General features: G+C 43.1%; 1 protein-coding gene across 1 annotated transcript in view; it reads right to left on the reverse strand.

The window, feature by feature from the left end:
* The window catches only part of LOC135206261 (BAG family molecular chaperone regulator 1-like), a gene marked incomplete at its 5' end in the record, with an annotated part of 140,016 nt that extends 121,405 nt beyond the window's left edge, over window positions 1-18,611 (reverse strand). Inside the window, 1 exon segment of the mRNA XM_064237672.1 lies at window positions 18,485-18,611. Coding sequence (XP_064093742.1) covers window positions 18,485-18,611 — 127 coding nt within the window.
* Between the last annotated feature and the right edge of the window lie 2,380 nt (window positions 18,612-20,991).

The raw sequence follows: 20,991 nt of genomic DNA on the forward strand, positions 1-20,991 counted from the left end.
TGCGACTTTTGAAACCTAATTTTGAAGCTAATTTTAAAGGGGTCGCATCATACACGCGGTGTAAAATTAGCGTACCGTCTATGCTTTCCCAAATCGGCAGACTGCGATAGTTACTACCGGAGGAAAACAGTAGATCTTTTAAAAAGTTATGCTTTACTTGTACTTCACTATATCCAATAATATTGTATGCATTTTCATATTACTATTGTATTTTAAAATACAAAAGAGCGATCGTGCGCCATTTGCATTATTTTGGTTTATACAGCATGTTTAACTGTTCTAGACTAACCATCTATAATTTCCAAATCAGTTGATTAAGGCACAATACCGAAGGAATTTTTACTTTTTGTTTTACTCGGTAAAAGAAACATTTGTTACTTGAACTATTATTTTTATTTTAGGATACGCAGTTAAGTGAAAATTTATTATAGTAAAAAAAATGCATAAAATTAATAAACTAAAATCCTCCAAAGTCGCTCTCCGTGTCCGTATCATCAAATACTGCTCTGAAATCTTCGCCATCAACGCAGTCATATTCGTCATCTTCCAGATCTTTGATCATTTCATCTTCATATGGAAGGTATAGTCTTGTCACCGTGGCGAGCTCTCTGGCGTGGCTTTTAAAGATCTGCCCTTATGCTAATTTTACAAAAACAACAACTACTGCCCGTGTTTGACAGACCTTTGATTGTCCTTGAGACAAACCCCGAGGCTATAATTATAAGATTATAAGGGGTTTTATTCCCAGGTACTTTAATCTCCTTCCTATTCGGCCTCTCTCTCTCTCTCTCTCTCTCTCTCTCTCTCTCTCTCTCTCTCTCTCTCTCTCTCTCTCTCTCTCTCTCTCCTAAATCCTCAGCTGTCCGAGCAAAAGCTTTTTTTATGGGACGACATAGGCCCGCATTTCGCATTTTCCATACCTAATTATTTTGTATACGATTGCCCTTTCTCGGCTGTGAAGTTGATGTCTATCCATGGCTGTGAGATGACCAGGAATAACTTGTAAGTCGTTGTCAAAGTCACTCCACACTTCAGTCAGGCCAAAACTTTGCCATATCATATTCAAGCAATATTCATTCATTGTTTCCTATCTATTATTTTGTCAGAGAGAGAGAGAGAGAGAGATTGTTTATTTTCTCACTCGTCAAACTTACTCTGTTATGCTATATTTCATATTTCCTTGCTCACCAATTTATTCTATACCTACGATATTAAGAAATCAAGATATGTGTAGAAGGGAGAACTGCCTCCAGACTGTACAGTCAGTATGGATTTAAACGCACGTGGAACTGGTTGAAATATTCGCAACAGCACCAAAATGAGATGCCATGGTGATAGAAAATCTGACTCCGTTTCTTGTTATTGCATAAAAAAAACTTTATCAATCGTGAACCTACATAATTTATCTAGAAATCTGCGTAACGGAAAAGATAATGTTTGATATCTGTATTGGGAGAAATGGTTTTATCTCTGTTGTTGTTATAAATTTGGCAGATATGCGATCAAACACGTGGGAGGGCCAAAACAGCCAGCCAGAGAGCTCAGCTCATTTTGTAAATACTATTGTTTGGCGTGCTAGGCTTACCCGATTCATTTGGGTGTGCGCTGCAGCTGCTGCTACTGCTACTCAAATAATCGCATTTTTTTTACTAATCCCAAGAGTTGACCATGGAAAATCCCAAGATTAACCAAAAATCCCACCCAAGATAATAAAATAATTGACATATGCCAAGCCTTGGAGTCCTAAATATTTGCTCTGTCTGTCTATCAGGAAAAGATACAGATAAATTGAATTTACGGTATCTTTTCTGAGAGAGAGAGAGAGAGAGAGAGAGAGAGAGAGAGAGAGTATATTGCAGTGTGTTCATGCTTGTTAAAAATGTGCAGTACGGGTAATTCATATCTGGAAAAAAAAAAAAATATATGAATTTTGCTGCTGTCAGTCGCATGGACTAAATTTACAAAGAGCAGGGAACAAATCTTGACATTCCTCGAGAGATAGAGAGATGAACCAAGATTAAAGAGCTGAATTTTGTTTTGAAGCTATGTCAACCGCGTTAGTAAATAGGTATCATCTTCTAAAGAAATTTTTTTCTTTTCTTTTTGCGGAAGAATCTTCAAACCATTTTGCATTCAAAGTAATGAGAAGGAATCATTCTATTCTTCATGTAATCAGTAAAATACTTACACTAATTAAAACTAAAACTACGTATTGTATGCAAAAGACACACATCATCGTTAGATTCGCGTGTGTAAACGTTCATTGTAAGAAATTCTCCGAGTAGTATAACTAACACCTGATTGGTTGGTTGGTAGCCATGGAGATCTGTCATCCAATAACTACCCTCTGCTTCTGTTCTATTTATAGACATATGCCGTGGATGGCACTAGGTTTGAACGTTACCATGTTCGTGATTTTCTGACTGCCGACGGCAAAAATTACTCAATTTTCTTTATATAATTATTTCTTCGTGAAAACAATAATGTAATATGATCATTTTAACTTTAATGCATAGTAGTATGAAAAATACCAGTGTCGTAGCGATGCGTCATCAATATAGTGGTATGAAAATACCACGTGGTGTTGTAGCGATACGTAATCACAAAGTACAAATCCTTTTCCTTGACAATCCTCAAAATTTTACGACTCTTCAACTTCAAGATCCGTCAAGATCGATATGGTGAAATATATTATATAGTCATACTTATTGTTAAAATTCACAAGTTGAACTGCAAAACATTATTATATTTTGATTGTTATGTGTACATATATTTTTTGCGTTTTACGGAATGTTTTTCTTTAAATAATAGCTATTTCTGGGCTTGACCTGTGTCGCCCTGTGAAATGGTTCCTTTGATACTATTTCTGAGGAATAAATATTGCTATTCATCCTAGAGAAAAAAGAAACAATATAATGCCAAGATAAATGGCTCGCTCACTTCTTATAGAAGTGTCGGTATAGTAAGGAGCGAGTGGAATCACTACCAGAGGTCCCTTGCCATTTAGCTTCTTCCTTCGACAAAACCCCGAACTACGGAGGAGCCGTGCTACAGCTCCCGGTCTACTACTACCGTGAGCGCCTCCAACGCCTGAGACGTCATTCCTTTCGATAGCACGCGTTACAACCAGACGTTAGAATTTTTCTGTGCTGTGTTTCGCTCGATTTTGGATTATCTTTTGGATTATCTTTTATTTTCAAGATGTCTTCAGCTTCTGCTTCTAAGTTAAGTACTGTTTGGGGTTACTGATCTCATTTTATGATGATCTTCGTGTTTTATACATATTCGGAGCCTTATCGGCCGGTATGCCCCTCGACCGCTTGGCGGTACGGGTTCTCTCTTTCGGTCTTCCATACCGTTAGGGATTTCCCCCTTTTTTCTCAGTACTTTAGATATGTTATTGTTATAATACAATTAAGTTTGTTCATACTTACCTGGCAGATATATATATATAGCTGTATTTTCTGAAGTCCGACAGAATTTAAAAATTCGCGGCACACGCAGTGGGCGGCCAGGTGGTAGTACCCATTCCCGCCGTGGGAGACGGATATCAGGAACTATTCCCATTTTCTATGCATATTTTATCAGTGCCACTGTCTCCTGAGGGGAGGTGGGTGGGCACTTTAATTATATATATCTGCCAGGTAAGTATGAACAAACTTAATTGTATTATAACAATAACATTTTGTTCATGAAACTTACCTGACAGATATATATATAGCTGAATCCCACCTTCGGATGGTGGGAAGAGACAGAATAGGATTTTTTGGGAAACTTAAATTAAGTAGATGATATACATCTTAGTTCCTCACCTGTTAGCATAGCCGACTTCGTGATTACTGTCACCAAAGTCTGCTTCTGCGTTACTAGAGTTGCCAGCGAGGTAGAGACCTGTAATGCTGGTGCGCTCTAAATGATCTATCAACGGGGGCGTGACCACAATGTGACTAGACCATATGACCATACTTCTGAGGGCAACGAAGCTAAAACCACCACCTGACCTAACCTATCAAAGTTAGTTCCATAACTTCTAGGCTAAAGAAAAGGAACGCGCCTCAAGCGACCAACCCTTCAAAGTTAAAAGCACACCTATCCCTTTTCTATAGGATAGGATTCGTGTTGCTTCCTGCCCCCAATAATATATCTACGGATATGTATGGTCCTAGCGACTTACGGATCTGAAATGTCGTCTTCACATCCTGTCGGGAGTGGAGTGTGAAGCGAACAGAGTTGCTTCGCTAAAGCGTGGCACTCAGGATGTTACTGAGTGTCACGCTCTGTTGAAATGCTTCCGAGGCCGCGCCCTCACCTCTTGAGCATTCAAATTAAGAAAAAATCTCAAATCTTTATGCAAACATAATGAATGAGACCTCTTAAAAGAACTCCTTGGCTATAATGCCAGGGTGTTCTTGGACATGAACCAGTCTGGTCTTTTTACGGAACACCGCAGATTGTCGGGAGTGTGAAGCGAACACAGAGTTGCTTCGCTAAAGCGTGGCACTCAGGATGTTACTGAGTGTCATGCTCTGTTGAAATGCTTCCGAGGCCGCGCCCTCACCTCTTGAGCATTCATATTAAGAAAAAATCTCAAATCTTTATGCAAACACAATGAATGAGACCTCTTAAAAGAACTCCTTGGCTATAATGCCAGGGTGTTTTTGGACATGAACCAGTCTGGTCTTTTTACGGAACACCGCAGATTGTCCATTGACCTTGACTTTCTATAGTTTTATCAAGATAAAACTTGAGAGACCCTACAGGGCACAGGACTCTCTAATGCCCTTGCCCAATAATTTGTGCCATACCCTTGGTCTCCAAGCATTCGGGTCAAGGGTTAGACAGGTTTTCGTTCTTATCAAGAACGGAATGCTTAGAGGACAGACCGCATTATGTCCTTTAAAGCCAAAACCTCTGATGATGGCTAAAATCTCACTAACCCTCTTTGTCGTGGCTAGAGCGGTTAGAATATTAGCCTTTCTGGTCACGTGTATTAAGTTCGCAGAAAGGATAGGTTCGAATTGCTTTTGGCATCAGAAACTCAGACTACGTCTAAGTTCCATGCCGGAACCTTTGATCCAGAGAATTTTAAGATCTCCACAGACCTCAAAGATCGTGAAGCTTTGTTGTTTGACAGAACCGAATCTCTGAGCCTAGAGGCCGTCAACAACATATTTGCATATTCTACAAGAGTTAGGACTTCTAGCTTATCTCATACTTCAGACGGAAAGATAGAACCATAAGGAACTTCACAGAGGTCGAGGTGGAGGAACAGTCATTTCCCTTCACTATCTCCAGAAACGGCCTCCTCCGATTGAACACTGAAAATAGGCAGCACTGCTTTGCCTTGGCCAAGAGGCTGCCATTACTCTTGAAGATCTTATCGCTCTGTACCGTTGAAGACGAAGGTAGATATTGAATGCAACCTACGTCTTCACAGACAATCGAGAGAAGGATTCTCAAGATTCTGAACCTGTGCCTACAAATGACTGAAAACGCTAACCGCTATTTCATTGCTGTCCGGTGAGAAGTCGTAGTTGCAATGAAAGCGGGGCGCTCTTCAGTAATGAAAACACAGGGGAAAGCTGCCTGAAGAACTGCTTCTCATGGGCTGAACATTTGGAAGTAGAGCTGTCAGGTCGGAGAGTAGGCGATGTCTTTTGACATATCTGTTAATTCGGGTTGAACAATGAACAATTGTACACCTACGAATATGAGATATTTTAAAGACAAACCCAGATGTCTGCAAAATCATTCGCATTATCGCAGTGTGATGCAGCGGGAGACTTGTACAGACTTCTGTTACCGTGCGTTAAACAGAAAGATGAAAGAGTCTAAGAGATATCTCTGTTGAAAATTCTCGCAATATCGAAGGCGATGGAATCTATCGTCACAGCAGTAGATGGTCCTTCATAATTGCGAGTAACCGCGTTAATCAGAGACCTAAGTCCATGATTGTTGGGCAGAGATACGGTTCGGTAGTCAATCAAAGTAGGAGAGAGAGAGAGACATAACCAAACGTGCATCTCGGAGGCCCAGCTGATACTGAGCTGCTATCAGGCAGTTCAATACGCAGTAGCTGAGCTTGAGCTCCCGCTGACTCGTCATCCTGAGTTGCCAGGTAATCCATATTCCACAAAGGAATGCGTTCGGCTAGAACCACCGAGCATAAAAGATATGCTCGAGCAATTATATTTAGGCGAAACGAATTTCGGTAAATATAAAAGTTGAAATGGTGTTGTCGTGACAAAACCATAAGTATATAAAATTGAAACAAACTCCTGGGAGGTTGCAGGCAACCCAGAGTTGCAGTTCAATTCGAATACTTCTCGTCTAAGTCGCAATCTGTAAAATAACTAGGATATGCGCCTACCCCTCGGACAATTCAACTGCTTAGTAGAATCATGTCGCGAGGTTAATATACGTAGTATATTTATAGGATTCTGAACAACGATCTCCATCCTAAATTCTTTCTCCAAAAACTTCTTCACGTCTAAATTGCCCTTCTTATGCCGAACCAGAGACATAAGTTGTTTGACTGTGCAAAGCAGCTTGCCGGACGTCAAACTTATCAGCTTGCTTTTTCGAAGTAAAGCGAACGTTACATAACGTATACGGAGCGCCATTAGGAGAGGAGACGAATACTGAGTTACTCCTCCAAAAGGTGGAATCTAGAATGTCCTTGATTACCAAATCCTTTTGGAATGCTAGCGAGGTTGAAACAGCTCTAACTTCATGAGCGTTCACTCGCAGGAGGCTCAAATCACTCTTCTGGCAAGATGAATGAGCCTCCTTAATATTTCCCTTAGGAAAAGAGCCAGTGCATTCTTCGAAAAGGGTAAATGTGGTCTCTTCCTGAGCACCATACATTACCCGAAGGACCTTTTCAAGAAAAACAAAATAAGGATTGGAGATCGACCACCTTCGATCTCTATCAAAGAGAGTGAAGGAGAAGTCTTCCTCGAAGGAAAGCTTCAATGGTGAACAGAATACTAACTGCCTGAGTTGCCAGCTACTCCCTTTCCGAAGGAATAGGTATGATATTATCGAGCAAAAGGAAACTCTCAAGCAGGCCTATTTAAACGAAACAGAATTCGCTAAAAACAGAAGCTGAGTCGGTGTTGTCGTAACAATACCTGAAGAGTTGTTCTTACTCCGAAAACTCTTGGAAGGTTGAAGGGAGTGTCAAATAAATACATTAGAACAACAGTTCTTTCGGCTTCTATCCGCAGAGGTAAATACGATATGCGTATATGACTTGCCCCATGCGTTAGCAAAATGACGCAAAGATAAACTACGTAAGTATTGTAGTAATTTGAACATCGAATCTCTACTACATCTTTCCTCGACGAGGAAGAGAGAAAGAAAGGAAAACGACTGTCCACGCTCTAATGAATGAGGCTTTTTAAAAGAACTCCTTGACTCTTTACCAAGACTCTTTTCCAAGAAAAGGGAGTAATATTCGAATAGAGATCATCAAGAGAGAACCGAGGATCGAAAAGGACCGTTCAATGTTCTTATGATATTGGACATAAGACTTCCTGGATCTAGTCTACAAGTCTTTTTCTTACTCCCCGGATGAGCCTCTGAATGAATAAGAGTTCTTCCGAAATTTGTTAACGAGTTTATCCGCTTAAACGATAAAAACGTTAAAATCCATGTCAATGAGAACTACCCCATTTATGAGGGGTCCCCCACTTAAATGACAAAACGTTTAATATCTTGACAATGGGGAAAACGTCCTTACTTGACAAAACTATTAGCACTTTGCTAATAGGGGAAACCCTTTAACATGACCGAAAGTCACCCAGGAATCCGAGTATATAATCTTCCCGATTCTCAGAGAAATCGATGAAGAGGAAAGAGGGATCGAAGAAAAAATTTGGGTATGTCTCTCCGCTAACTCCGAATCCTTTTTTGTAAAGGAATGTCCTGTGGAGAGTCCTGAAAAAACCTCGTCTTGACGAGCGTTTATAAAGCGTCAAGCGTCCTAAAGAAAGCGTCGTGAACAGCAAATAAGACGCCTTTACTCTCGCAAAGCGTCCTGCCGAGCTTCCACCGAAGCGTCCTGGCGAATGTCCACAAAAGCGTCCTCATAAGCGTCCTGCTGAGCGTCCTCAAAAGCGTCCTGCTGAGCGTCCTCAAAAGCGTCTTGCCGAGCGTCCTCAAAAGCGTCCTGCTTAGCGTCCTGCTGAGCGTCCTCAAAAAAAACGTCCTGCTTAGCTACGAGCGTGTCTGAGCAGAGAACACCAAGTCTTCTGAACGACGTTTCAGAGAGGAACTCGTTGAGCGCCCTGATGCATGCAAGGCCCCCCAAGAGGCGTCCTGGCGAGCGACCTTTCCAACATCTCAATGTTACGACGAACCGCGTTTTGTATATGACGTTGAATATTTTCAAGGGACGTCCTCATGCGAGTCTCCATGGAGCCGCGACGCTGCTCCTGAAGTGTGTGAACACTAAAGGAAGACGTATGGCTTTCGTCTTCAAGACGGGCCTTAAAGACCTTCATACCTTCTTACAAAGACAGTGGCCGCCTGTGCGACAACTTGCGTCTTAGTAATGCAAAAGACCATCTCCAGAAACGCACTCAGCAAAGGAACGCCGAGCGTCCAAAAGACACCCTCGCAAGGTGCTTGCCGAGCGTCCTGGAGAATGTCTCCACTATAGGACGTCGGGCACCTTACTTCCATCGTTTATGTAAATATGACTCGAGAGCCCTGACAGGGCACAGGACTCTTTCATCCTCTCGTGACGAGAGAGAGAGGACGTGAAGCGTCCTCTTCTCTAAAGCTTCTTTAGGGGGCGCGAGTCCTTCCGAGAGCTCCAACCCCTGTGGGGAGGACGCCTCGGAGGACGAGAAGCAATCCTTCAAGATTCGTGCACGTGCTCGATCTTCGGCAGCCTGGGAAGCGACAACAGGACCTGCCGAAAGGAAGCCAGATCAGCATGAAAAACCCGTAACATTCCTTCGGCTTTTGACATGCCCTCTCCCTGGTTTCCTGGGAGTCCGACAGAGGTCTAGGCTAGAGGCGTTTATGGGCCGATCTGACGTTCCCTCCTAACGAGAGAGAGGACGTGAAGCGTCCTTTCTCTAAAGCTTCTTAGAGGGCGCGAGTCCTTCCGAGAGCTCCAACCCTTGCGCGGGGAGGACGCCTCGGAGGACGAGAAGCAATCCTTCAAGATTCGTGCACGTGCACGATCTTTAGCAGCCTGGGAAGCGTCAACAGGTTCTGCCGAAGGGAAGCCAGATCGGTGGGGAGCCCCCGTAACCCTCTTGCGGCTTTCGACATGCCCTCTCCCAGAGTCCTGGGAGTCCGACAGAGGTCCAGGCCTAGAGGCATTATGGGGCCGATCTGACGCCCCCTCCACAACACAAGGGGCACTACACTTCACAACACTGATTGGAGAGCGAGCACTTTAGCCTAAGATTACTTGATGTAATCCTCTAGCCTTCTTCTAGGCCCGTAAGCCATACCACAGGGTTAGGCAAAATAAAATATACAGGAGGTTAGAAGGTTCATTATTTCTAACTTCTGTTTACCTTTCTATAGTTTTATCAAGATAATGTGGAGGAAAACTCCTGATTCTAACACGCTCTAAAATGCGTACATGAATCCTCCTTCTTCCGTAATCAGTCACACATTACACTAATTACATTGTACTTATGCAAAGAAAACAAGTAAACGTCATATACTAAGCGAGTGTCTACCGAAAGTTCCGGTAGCCTCACCTTACCATGCAGACAACAAAGTCTGAAACTAGGCTAACTAGCTTCAGACATCAAATGCAATGAAAAAATTTACGATAGCGTATGCCTAGCCACAAATCCAAGTTAATAATCGAAAGAATAATTAGGATACTTAAGCGGCTAATGAAGTTTTAAACAAACCTCCAATAGGCGGATGGTCTGTAAACAGTTGTTTACCGACCGGCGACAGAAAAAATATGAATAGAAAATGGGAATAGTTCCTGATATCCGCCTCCCACGGCGGGAATGGGTACTACCACCTGGCCGCCCACTGCGTGTGCCGCGAATTTTTAAATTCTGTCGGACTTCAGAAAATACAGCTATATATATATCTGTCAGGTAAGTTTCATGAACAAAATGGTTACTTATACATAGTCTCTATATCTTTTATGCAGTTAGTTTTTTAGTTAGGCCTCCACGGGGCACGCTCCGACCGCACGTTTCAGACCTTAGTCTAGCTACGCCTTACATTGTTAGGAGTTTTATCAGTCACGATTTTGAGAGTCATATCATCTTAATTATTCTGATGTTCTCTCTTTCCTTCTCTAGTTCCTGATTTCCATTAATAATATTATAGGTACTAGGTTGGCTAACATACACCATGCTTCTGTATGGCGATTAGCTTCCCTGTTATCATTTATTTTACCGTTAAGTTAGGCTTTCATACCCCAATTGTCGATTGGTGATTAGCCTGCCCCCCGTTTTCTTGAACTAGAGGTTAGATTAAGCTAACATACCCCTTTCTTCGGATCGGCGATTAGCTTAATTTTCTGTTTGCTTAGCTTCGTGTTCCCCGTGTTAGCCTAGCTTTAAGATATCGCTTTAATTTTATTTGATTGATTATTATAAGTAATCCTATATATATCAGTGATATTGATGTTGTTCCGACGGTTCTTCCCCACCTCGTGTCTTTCACCTGGCTGGGAAGACCACCGGTTGATCGGTGAGCCACCCGGTTACGGGGTCCCCCTCCCGTCCCCCCGTCCCCCATTCCCCCCCTCCATACATTGCCATCCACGTCGATGGGTGATGACTCGTTTCTCACAGCTAGCGTCCGAGTCTGCATGAGAGGGGGTGACTCACGGGACTGGTGGGGATCTCCCCTCCCCTACTGGTATTCTCACTCGTCATGTGCCTCGGGGGCTCGGGACCCATCCTCCCCCCTTCTTCTCCGTCCTTAACTGGCGCTCAGGGGGAGGGTCCCCTCCTACCCCACGTTCTTCCCTACCCTTTCCCCCTCAGTTCAGTCCGGCAGGTGTCTATCCGCCGCTACCGAACATAGAGAGGGGGGGAGGGAACCACTGGGTTTCCTATCCACTTAAGATAGTTCACACGAGCACTTACTGATATAATGGGTTTTTATTTTGTTTTATTTAATGTTTAGAATCTTTTGCGTTACTCCGGGGGGCTTTTTTATTTCCGCCTCTCGTACTATCCCTTGCTTCGTTAGAAGTTTGGCATTGCTCACTCAATATTAATTAACTCCGGGCCCTACGGAGTCTATTTTTAATCATATACAAGTGAGCTTAGGCGGAGGCGGAGACTTTCTTCCCCCCTCGTAACTTTTCTACGTAATATTCATACGTAGATCTCTATCCACGTCGGTCCTAGAACTCCGGCACCCACGGATATTTTGGCATTATTATGGGACCACCCGGGAGGTTGTCATTGGTACTCATGTATCCTTTGACTTACAGATGTTGTGCCAGGAGATTGGGTGCAATGCCATCCTCCAAGACCCGTGCGGCCATATAGTATGCCGTTCTCATGCAGGATGTGCAGTGAAAGTGGAGGATTTTATCGTTTGGCATCATGAAGCTTGCCAAACCTGCTAATTGCTAGTAGGAGATGCCTCACTAGTAGTAAGTTTCTTAGCACTTTTTTCATTCATTCATCACCTGGAATACTTGTTATTATATTATACCACTCACATATGAGACACATTCATATAATCTCAACACAACAGACATTCCTTCCCTATCCTCTCCCTAACTCTAGACCCTTTTTTACAGGGTTCTGATGAAGAAAAGAAGAAAGCTTTGTCGACTCTCAAAGCTTGGGTAGGGGGTTTTGGCCGGAATTCGAAGGGCCGCCCCTACATTCTTACCCAGGATATGGCGGACCTAGTATTCCCAGGAGCCAGAAAGGATCAGTGGTGGACCCGATAGCGGCCGCCCCTTTGCTGGCGACCTTCAAGTCATGATCTCCCTTCAGGAGGGGGATTTCCCAGAGGACGTTGCAGAAGAACGTTGCGGCAATGAACCTCGACGTCGAACCCATGGCTATTGACTCCATGGGTACAGGTAAGGGTGTAGTAGGGGCAGCTTCTGTGGGTTCTCAGGGCCCTTTCCTGAATTCCCTTTCTCCATCACCTTCTACTGATCCTTCTACTTCCACTTCTTTCCGGGGCTTCACTGAAGAGCAGCGGTCTGTCCGTCCTAAGGCTACTTCAGTGATCCCCAAGGCTAAGATGACCGAGGAGAAACTTAAAAAGTCTCTCCCCAAGAAATCAGTCATCCTGACAGACACTGTAACTCCGGCTCACCACCCCGGATCAGTTAGGTCAAGGGAGGCCTCTTCCTCTGCGTCGAGGTCCCCCAAACATAGATCATGTAAGGATCGGGCTCAAGTCCCTCTTTTGATCCCGAATCCTTTTCGGCTAATATTCTGGAGCAGGTGGAGTGATCGTAGGGGCCTTGGTTGACAACAAGGTCGGCTCGGTGCTCTCCCAGCTCTCCAGTTCTGGTTACGTCTTCCGGCCAGTCGATCCAATCGCTGGTTGGAATGGCGGCTGGCCGCCTCAGGAGAATGCCATCGCCAGGATTCAAACCTCGATCGCGGCAGGTTCCCCTCTATCTGTGCCACCTTCTCCTCTTCCGATGCCAGATTCCAGCAAACTGCCGGAATTCAAGGCGGCCAACCCTTGGAGGATCGCTTCATATGCCCCGTTTGTCAACGGAATGTTGACAATCGAAGGCATAGGAACTCGAAGGCGTGAGGACTTCGAGTTCACCCCAGAGACCTTCAACCACCATTCATTGGCTACGTCCGACTAACGGAAGCAGCGATGATGAGAGAGGACAAGGTTCCCAAGGAAACAGTGATCCTCCGAGGGAACAGGCACAGCAGACTCTAATGAGAAGTCTGGAGGAATGGAGGTGTGAAAAACACCCGCATCACAGCCTTTAGGAGTCCTTTCACCATTTTTACTCCTGGTGGAAGGGCTCCGCTACCACTGACCCTTAAGGTAGTGGAAGCAACCTTTCAGGCCGCCCTGAAAGACGAGCCCCTGCCTCAACTATGAGAGACAGAACCCACCTCTCTCTTAGTCCCAGGCTCCGAGACGTACTTCGAGGGGGCAGTTCCTACTTTCTCAGTAGGAAAACTAAAGGCGGACTGTGCCACCTCTCTCTTTAGTGAGAGACTCCCCAGGTTGTCGGACTCCCTCATCCAGATGGAGTACGACGCCCGGACTAGGCTCGCGAAATCCCTTTCCTCCATGACTATGGCGGAGATGACGGCTCTTGTATACCAACAAGAGCCGTTATTTAAAGTTTTAGCTAAAGGTCTGCTGCACACCATGCAGTGTGACCTTTACGACTTCCTCATAGCCAGGAGAAATGTAGGAAGCACGTTCTGGCGGAAGCTACTATCCGCCATGAACCTAATAAACTGATTGCTCCTCAATTGGGGAACGGCGGGACCTCTTTCCAGCACCAGTAGTAGCAGAAGTCCTTCATGAAGCTTCTAAGGTTAACCAGTGCCTCAAAGTCAGGTGGGGACTGGTAGCAAAGCGGAGGCAGGAATCTTCTGGTCCTAACCCAAGGAACAAGAAGAAACCAAGGAAGTTCTCTCCCTCCAGCCTTCTCAGCAAACGTTGATTCAGGCAGTCCCAGCACCACAAGGGCAACCATCGTCGAAGGGAGGTCAACAACAATACCTGTCTGACCCCTCAGTCCAGCAATCTCAACCCACCCTCTACTTCTTTGCTGTCTCGCCAGCCTACAATTCCAACTATGAAAGCCAGAACTTTCAGGCTTTCAATAGGTTTGCGAGAGGCAGCAGAGCAAGAGGTGCCTCTCGATTCAGAGGATTCGGCAGGGCTGCTAACAGAGGAAGAGGTTTCCGAGGAGCAAGAGGTGGCCGCCCCTCGGCAAACCAGCAGTGAGAGTCCCCAATGGTAGGAGGGAGGCTGTAACCTCTTCCGCCAGCGGTGGGGGTTCAGCCCTTGGGCTCAAAAGTATAGTAACAAAAGGACTAGGTTGGAGTTGGCTAGAGGGCCCTCCTCCAACCAACAGATTCTATCAAGCACCAACAACGGAATTGGTAGAGTATACCGAAGACCTCCTTCTCAAAGGAGTAGTCTCAAGAGTCAACAATTTAAAATTTCAAGGGCGCTTGTTCAGCGTGCCAAAGAAAGACTCGGTAAACCGAAGAATCATCTTAGACTTGTCCCATCTGAACTTATTCATTCATTGCGACAAGTTCAGGATGCTGACCGTTTCGCAGGTACAGACCTTACTTCCCCGTGGGGCCGTCACAACCTCTATAGATCTTACAGATGCCTACTATCATGTTCCATAGCCAGACACTTCCGATCATTCCTAGGCTTCAAACTAGGCAACAGATCCTACTCCTTCAAGGTAATGCCATTCGGGCTCAACATAGCCCCCAGGATCTTCACCAAATGGCGGAAGCAGTAGTGCAAGAGCTAAGGAAACAGGGAATAATGTTAGTGGCTTAAGTCTGGACGATTGGCTTATTTGGGCAAAGAACCCCAAAGGAATGCAAAGAAGCAATGGTCAGAGTGATCAAATTCCTAGAACATTTAGGTTTTCAAATAAACAAAACCAAGTCCAGCCTAACCCCCAAAAACCCCCCGGAATTTTTTCTCGATTTCCAGTGGTTAGGGCCTTCAGTGGACTTACAATCGCACACTCTATCAATTCCGTCGTTGAAAAGGAAAGAAATTGCAAGAGCTACAAAACAATTTCTCAAACGACAACAAACATCCAGGAGGTGCCAGGAGAGGATCCTGGGCTCACTCCAGTTTGCATCAGTCACAGACGTTCTGCTCAGAGCCAAACTCAAAGATATAAACAGAGTATGGCGCTCAAGAGCGAATTGCAGATCACAGGACAAACTAGCCTCTATCCCAGCGATCTTACGGAAACGTCTCCGTCCCTGGACGGAGACAAAGAATCTTTCAAAAGCAATTCCTCTACAGTTTCCCCCTCCATCATTAGTGATCCACACAGACGCCTCACTAACAGGGTGGGAGGATACTCCCAGTACGAAAAAGTTCAAGGAACTTGGTCGTTAACATTCCGCCAGCTACATATCAATGTACTGGAGGCCATGGCAGTATTCCTCACACTGAAACGGCTTCGTCCGCCCAAGAACTCACATTTCAAATTAGTTCTGGACAGTGCAGTAGTAGTACACTGCATCAACAGGGGGCGGATCCAAGTCAAGCCACTTGAACCATGTCATGATAGCCTCTTTTCTCTGGCAAACAAAAACAAATGGCACTTGTCAGCCACTCACCTGGCAGGAGTCAAGAACGTAGTAGCAGACGCTCTATCGCGCTCCGCTCCGTTGGAATCGGAGTGGACACTGGACAGGAGTTCATTCAATTGGATCAGTCTACAAGTCCCCGGACTCCAAGTAGACCTCTTCGCCACGGAGTCAAACCACAAACTCCCTTGTTACGTGGCACCCAACAATCGATCCTCTAAGGCATACGCTACGGATGCAATGATCCTCGATTGGAACGAATGGAAGAATATTTACCTCTTCCCTCCGGTGAACCTTCTCATGAAAGTTTTAGACAAACTCAGGACATTCAAAGGCCAAGTAGCTCTAGTAGCTCCCAACTGGCCCAAGAGCAATTGGTTCCCTCTACTCCTAGAGTTGAGACTCCGACCACTACGGATTCCCAACCCCAAACTAACCCAGTTAGTGACAAAATCCCTTCAGACTGTGTCCGCTTCCTCAAGAATTCAGAAAACCCTAACTTTATGGATTTTCTGAAATTCGCAGCCATGAGGAATGCAGAAATTGATCCCCAGAATATCTCATTCTTGGAATCAGATAAAAGAGAATCTACTCTCCAGCAATATGATTCATCTGTCAAGAAACTAGCAGAGTTCCTTAAGTTGTCAAATTCTCAAGTCATGACAACGAACCTAGCCATAACTTTCTTCAGATCATTGTTTGAGAAAGGCTTAGCAGCAAGCACTATCACTACGACCAAATCAGCTCTTAAAAAGATCTTCCACAATTTTGGTTTTAGCATAGACCTTACGGATTGTACTTTACGTCCATACCAAAAGCTTGTGCTAGATTAAGACCATCAACGAGACCTAAATCAGTCTCTTGGTTCCCTAAATGATGTCCTCAAACTGGCCTCGGACATTAACAATGACTCTTGCAATTATATATCCCTCCTGAGGAAAACCCTATTATATTAAGTTTAGCCTCGGAGCAAGAATATCAGAACTGTCAGCTTTATCAAGAGAACCAGGCCACATTGAGTTCCTCCCTCAGGGGAAGTCCTCTTATCCCCAGATCGCCATTTTCTAGCCAAAAATGAAGACCCACAGGACAGATGGTCCTCGTGGAAAATCCTACCACTACCTCAAGACATTTCCCTTTGTCCTGTCAACTCATTAAGAGCCTACCTAAGCAGAACAACTCTGAAATCTTCAGGCCCATTGTTCATTAGGAAGGAAGGTGGTACATTATCCCTAAAAGGGATCAGGCAACAAATTTTATACTTCATTAAACAGGCCAATCCAGAGTCCTTTCCTCGGGCCCACGATGTTAGGGCGGTGGCCACATCTATTAATTATTTCCATTTCCAACACATGAATTTTGACGATCTTAAGAAGTATACAGGCTGGAAATCTCCGACAGTTTTCAAACGGCACTACCTAAAACCCTTAGAAGCCCTCAAATTTCCAGCAGTGGCAGCTGGAAACACAGTTTCTCCTGATTCTTAATTTTTACTATAACTTCTTGTAGCCTTCCCTTCTACCTGCCCCATTGCACCCTTACTTAGTTTAGTCGCCTCCATGTATTGGGTTACCTTGAGTTTGCTTTTGTTCATCATTCTAATTGGATTCAGTTCCATTCTTTTGTATATATATCAACTTATATTCTGTCTTTGCCTAACCTGTTTTGTTATTGTTTGTTGTTAGGCTAACTAATTTTAAGTAATAACCCGTGTTTTAGGGCTTATACTTCCCTTAGGGTAAGACTGTAATTTTAGTTGATTATTATACTATTAACCTTACAAGTGTTTAACTTTACCTTCTTAATCTATCTGTACTGTTCCTCAAGCTTGGTGTTTAGCATTCTCTGGTACTATTTCACAGGCCGACACAGGTCAAGCCCAGAAAAGGGATTTTGACGAAGGAAAAATCTATTTCTGGGCAACGACCTGTGTCGCCCTGTGAAACCCCACCCTGTAGTTAGATTATCCTCACCCAGCTTACCCCAAGCTTGGAGGCTATCTTCAGGAATGACGTCTCAGGCGTTGGAGGCGCTCACGGTAGTAGTAGACCGGGAGCTGTAGCACGGCTCCTCCGTAGTTCGGGGTTTTGTCGAAGGAAGAAGCTAAATGGCAAGGGACCTCTGGTAGTGATTCCACTCGCTCCTTACTATACCGACACTTCTATAAGAAGTGAGCGAGCCATTTATCCTCAGAAATAGTATCAAAGGAACCATTTCACAGGCCGACACAGGTTGTTGCCCAGAAATAGATTTTTCCTTCGTCAAAATCCCTTTAGTGAACATATGGTATCAATTGTCCCACTATTTTATTATAGGTGATCTTAATTATCTCACATTCATTTAATAGTATTATATTAATATTTATTTAAATAAAATGTAATTAATAAATAACAATAATGAAAAACATAAAGGGAACTTTTTTTTTTTTTTGCTGCAGTAGTGATGTTTGTTTGATTATGCATCTGACGCTCACATTTCCGAAATCTGAAAAATTCCAAAAACCGAAACATTGGAATGTGTGTGTACTCCAAGGCGTGTTGTTTTTACAATTATTTTATTATTTTGGGATTCTTTATTAATCTTGAGATTTTCTATTCAATTCTCGAGATTAGTAAGAAAATTACCGTAACTTGACAAGCAGCAGCACACATCTGAATGACTCGGCCATTAGCACGCTAAACCACCAACCTTATGAACTGACGCTCTCGGAAAAGGAACTCGCATGATACATGAGATACATGACAAAACCACTGTTCAATGGTGAAAATTTGGGGGTCGCATGATATGCGAGATCGCACGTTACTCGAGTATATACGGTACCTATGGGGCGAACTATTATTGTTGGCTTGTAAGATTAAACAAAAGACTAGTTGATGAATCAACTCCAATGATAACAAAACAAGTGAAAACTTATCCTGAGATTCCATTGAAGGTTACTAAATATGCATTCCATGGGAATGCACACCACTGAAATCCAGTTAAATAACCGGAAAATAAAGAACAAGCTACTGCCATCACAGGTGTTTACCTTACGACAGCAGGAACAAACTAGTTTTCTGCTCAGAGTTGTTCCTATTCTTCCACTGGTGGGCAGAACTGGTCACCTGCACAATACTAGTTTGATTTTAATTCAAGATTACTATATAGGTGGAACTTATAGCTATGTAATTATTGAGTAAGTTACTTCTACAAAACCTAATTTTACTATGGCAAAATCTAACCTTTTGACTCAGATCTGTAAGAGTCATAGGTCCACAAACTGTAAGCTCATATTTGTTGGATCCATGGCACAAAAGAATCCGGTATTCTTCATCCCCCATTTTTGCTGGGCTTGATCTAGCAAATCTCCTGAAATAATTAAATACAGGTTTGTAATAAGATCTGAGCACACTTTAGTCCATACTAAGATACACATGTGAAGGTATTAATTATAGTCTCATATTCTAGTCATTAATCAATCAGTCATGTCACCCAAATCAACCTTAAAATTATGTGTACAGTACAGAAAAAGTTTGACAGTTTTCCAATGTTTATGACCTGTATTTCTATCAGAATGATGATTCATAGACAAAGTTAATGATGGAGTGTTAATTCTTTTCACAGGGCATGACAATTAATGTGAACTACATCAACTGTACAACCAGTACTTAGCCAAATGCAAAACTGACATTTCTAAAAATTATAAAGACTTAATTTCAAGATGTATTTTTACAACAGATTGAAACAAAAAATGAGAATACTAGGCTTTCTATGAATATCTGTCCTCTATCCATCTATACTTCCCCCACCAGGAGACTAATAGATACAAACACTCATAGCCTGTCAGTCCACTTCTGTCCACTTTGAATGTGGGGAGGTAAGGAGGGTAATTTACATAATGGAGAGGTAAGTATTTAAGAAATACTTTGAATATTTATATTTTTTAAATGAACATTACCTCTCCATTATATACTAGCTGGTTCCTGCATTTGAAAAAGGTGGGCAAAGTAGAAATTAGCCAATCCTTAAAGGCTACTTAGTAACAAAATATTTTGTACGAAACAAGTGTTTGTTTTAAACCAGAGAATTCAATCTATCTGCTATTAATGCTGCCTTAGGAATGTCACTCAGGTAAGAGATCCTCATCATGAAGACAGCTGAGGTCTTTCTGGAAGATGCTCCCTCCAGCAGAAGAAGTTGGTAGGGTTACTGTGCAAAAACCCTACAGAGCCAATGATGGATATCTAATAAGTATGTATAAAAAGGTATACAGTGGAACCCCTGTATTCACGTTCTCCGGATTCGCGAATTCACACATTCACATATTTCTCTCGGGAACGTTTCCCCGCATTATTCGCGGAAAATTCGCACATTCGCGGTATTTTTCTATGAGAAATATCCACAAATTCCTGGGTTTTTTTATCAATTTAATCATAAAATGCACTTTTTGTGATAAAACTATTAAAAAAACCAAGTAAAAAATTGTTAGCGGGTTTTTCTTGAGTTTTAACTAACAAAATGGGCAATTTTTAGCATTTTTATAGGGGTTCCAAACATTTGCGGGTTCTAACTATTCATGGGGGGGTCTGGTACGCATCCCCCCCCAATATGGGGGGACCACTGTATGTACTTCTCATACTAAAAAATTAGTACCTCCAAGCCTCTCACAACCAGGTTTAAAAGGCAGTAGACCAAAAAAAGGTACTTATTGATTCAAGAAATTATTTGGTAAACTGCTTTTTCAACCTGTTTGTAAGAAGCTTGGAGGTATGTACTCATTCTTGAGTATTATTAGTACAGTACCTTTTTTATACATATGTACTGTCAGCCAACAAAAAATTGGCATAGTTTCTTAATTCATTGCTCGTTATGGAAATATTGTTATATGCAGGGGCCTGATTATTTACTTAACAATAAATAACATTTCCTTTCAGAGGTGCTATACTTGAAATAAATTACATTAGAATTGAGTAGACTTATTCAACGTATTAAATTGAGTAGACTTATTCAACGTATTAAAGATAATTATTTTGCAAAGTAAGGAAAATATATATCGATGGGTCCACAATATGACAATTTGTCGAAAATTGCATTTTTCCTAACTATACAAACCTGAGGTCCTTTAACAATAGGAAGGTAACTAGCGGCAGCTGGGACGGTCGTAAGCTTCGAACAAGGGGAGAACGGTAGTTAACTGCTTGTCCGATCGTGGGGGGTGGCATGAGGTGGGACTATATGTAAAGGACCTCAGGTTTGTATAGTTAGGAAAAATGATATTGTTATGATACAATAAAGTTTCATACATACTTACCTGGCAGATATATACGATTGAAGACCCACCCAGCCTCCCCGCAGGAGACAGGTGGAAGAGAGAATCTGATTAGAAAACAGGAATGGTTCCTAGTCCTGCCACCCAGCGGCAGGCCGGTAGATCACCTGACCTAATTGTAGCGTGTGCCGCGAAATTTGAATTTCTGTCGGGGACGACGGAGTCGATAGCTATGTATATATCTGCCAGGTAAGTATGTATGAAACTTTATTGTATCATAACAATATAATTTTCATACATTCAACTTACCTGTCAGATATATACATAGCTGATTGACACCCTTTGGTGGAGGGCAAGAGACAGCTAACTACTGACTAGACAGGTAAACAACATATGTTGTAGGTATTTATAGACCTTGGTTCCTCTGTGTTTCTAGACGAAGGGTCGACTTCCTAGCTATTGCATAGGAGTCTGCTTCGT

The sequence above is a fragment of the Macrobrachium nipponense genome, chromosome 29, assembly GCF_015104395.2.
Source record: "Macrobrachium nipponense isolate FS-2020 chromosome 29, ASM1510439v2, whole genome shotgun sequence".
NCBI lineage: Eukaryota > Metazoa > Arthropoda > Malacostraca > Decapoda > Palaemonidae > Macrobrachium > Macrobrachium nipponense.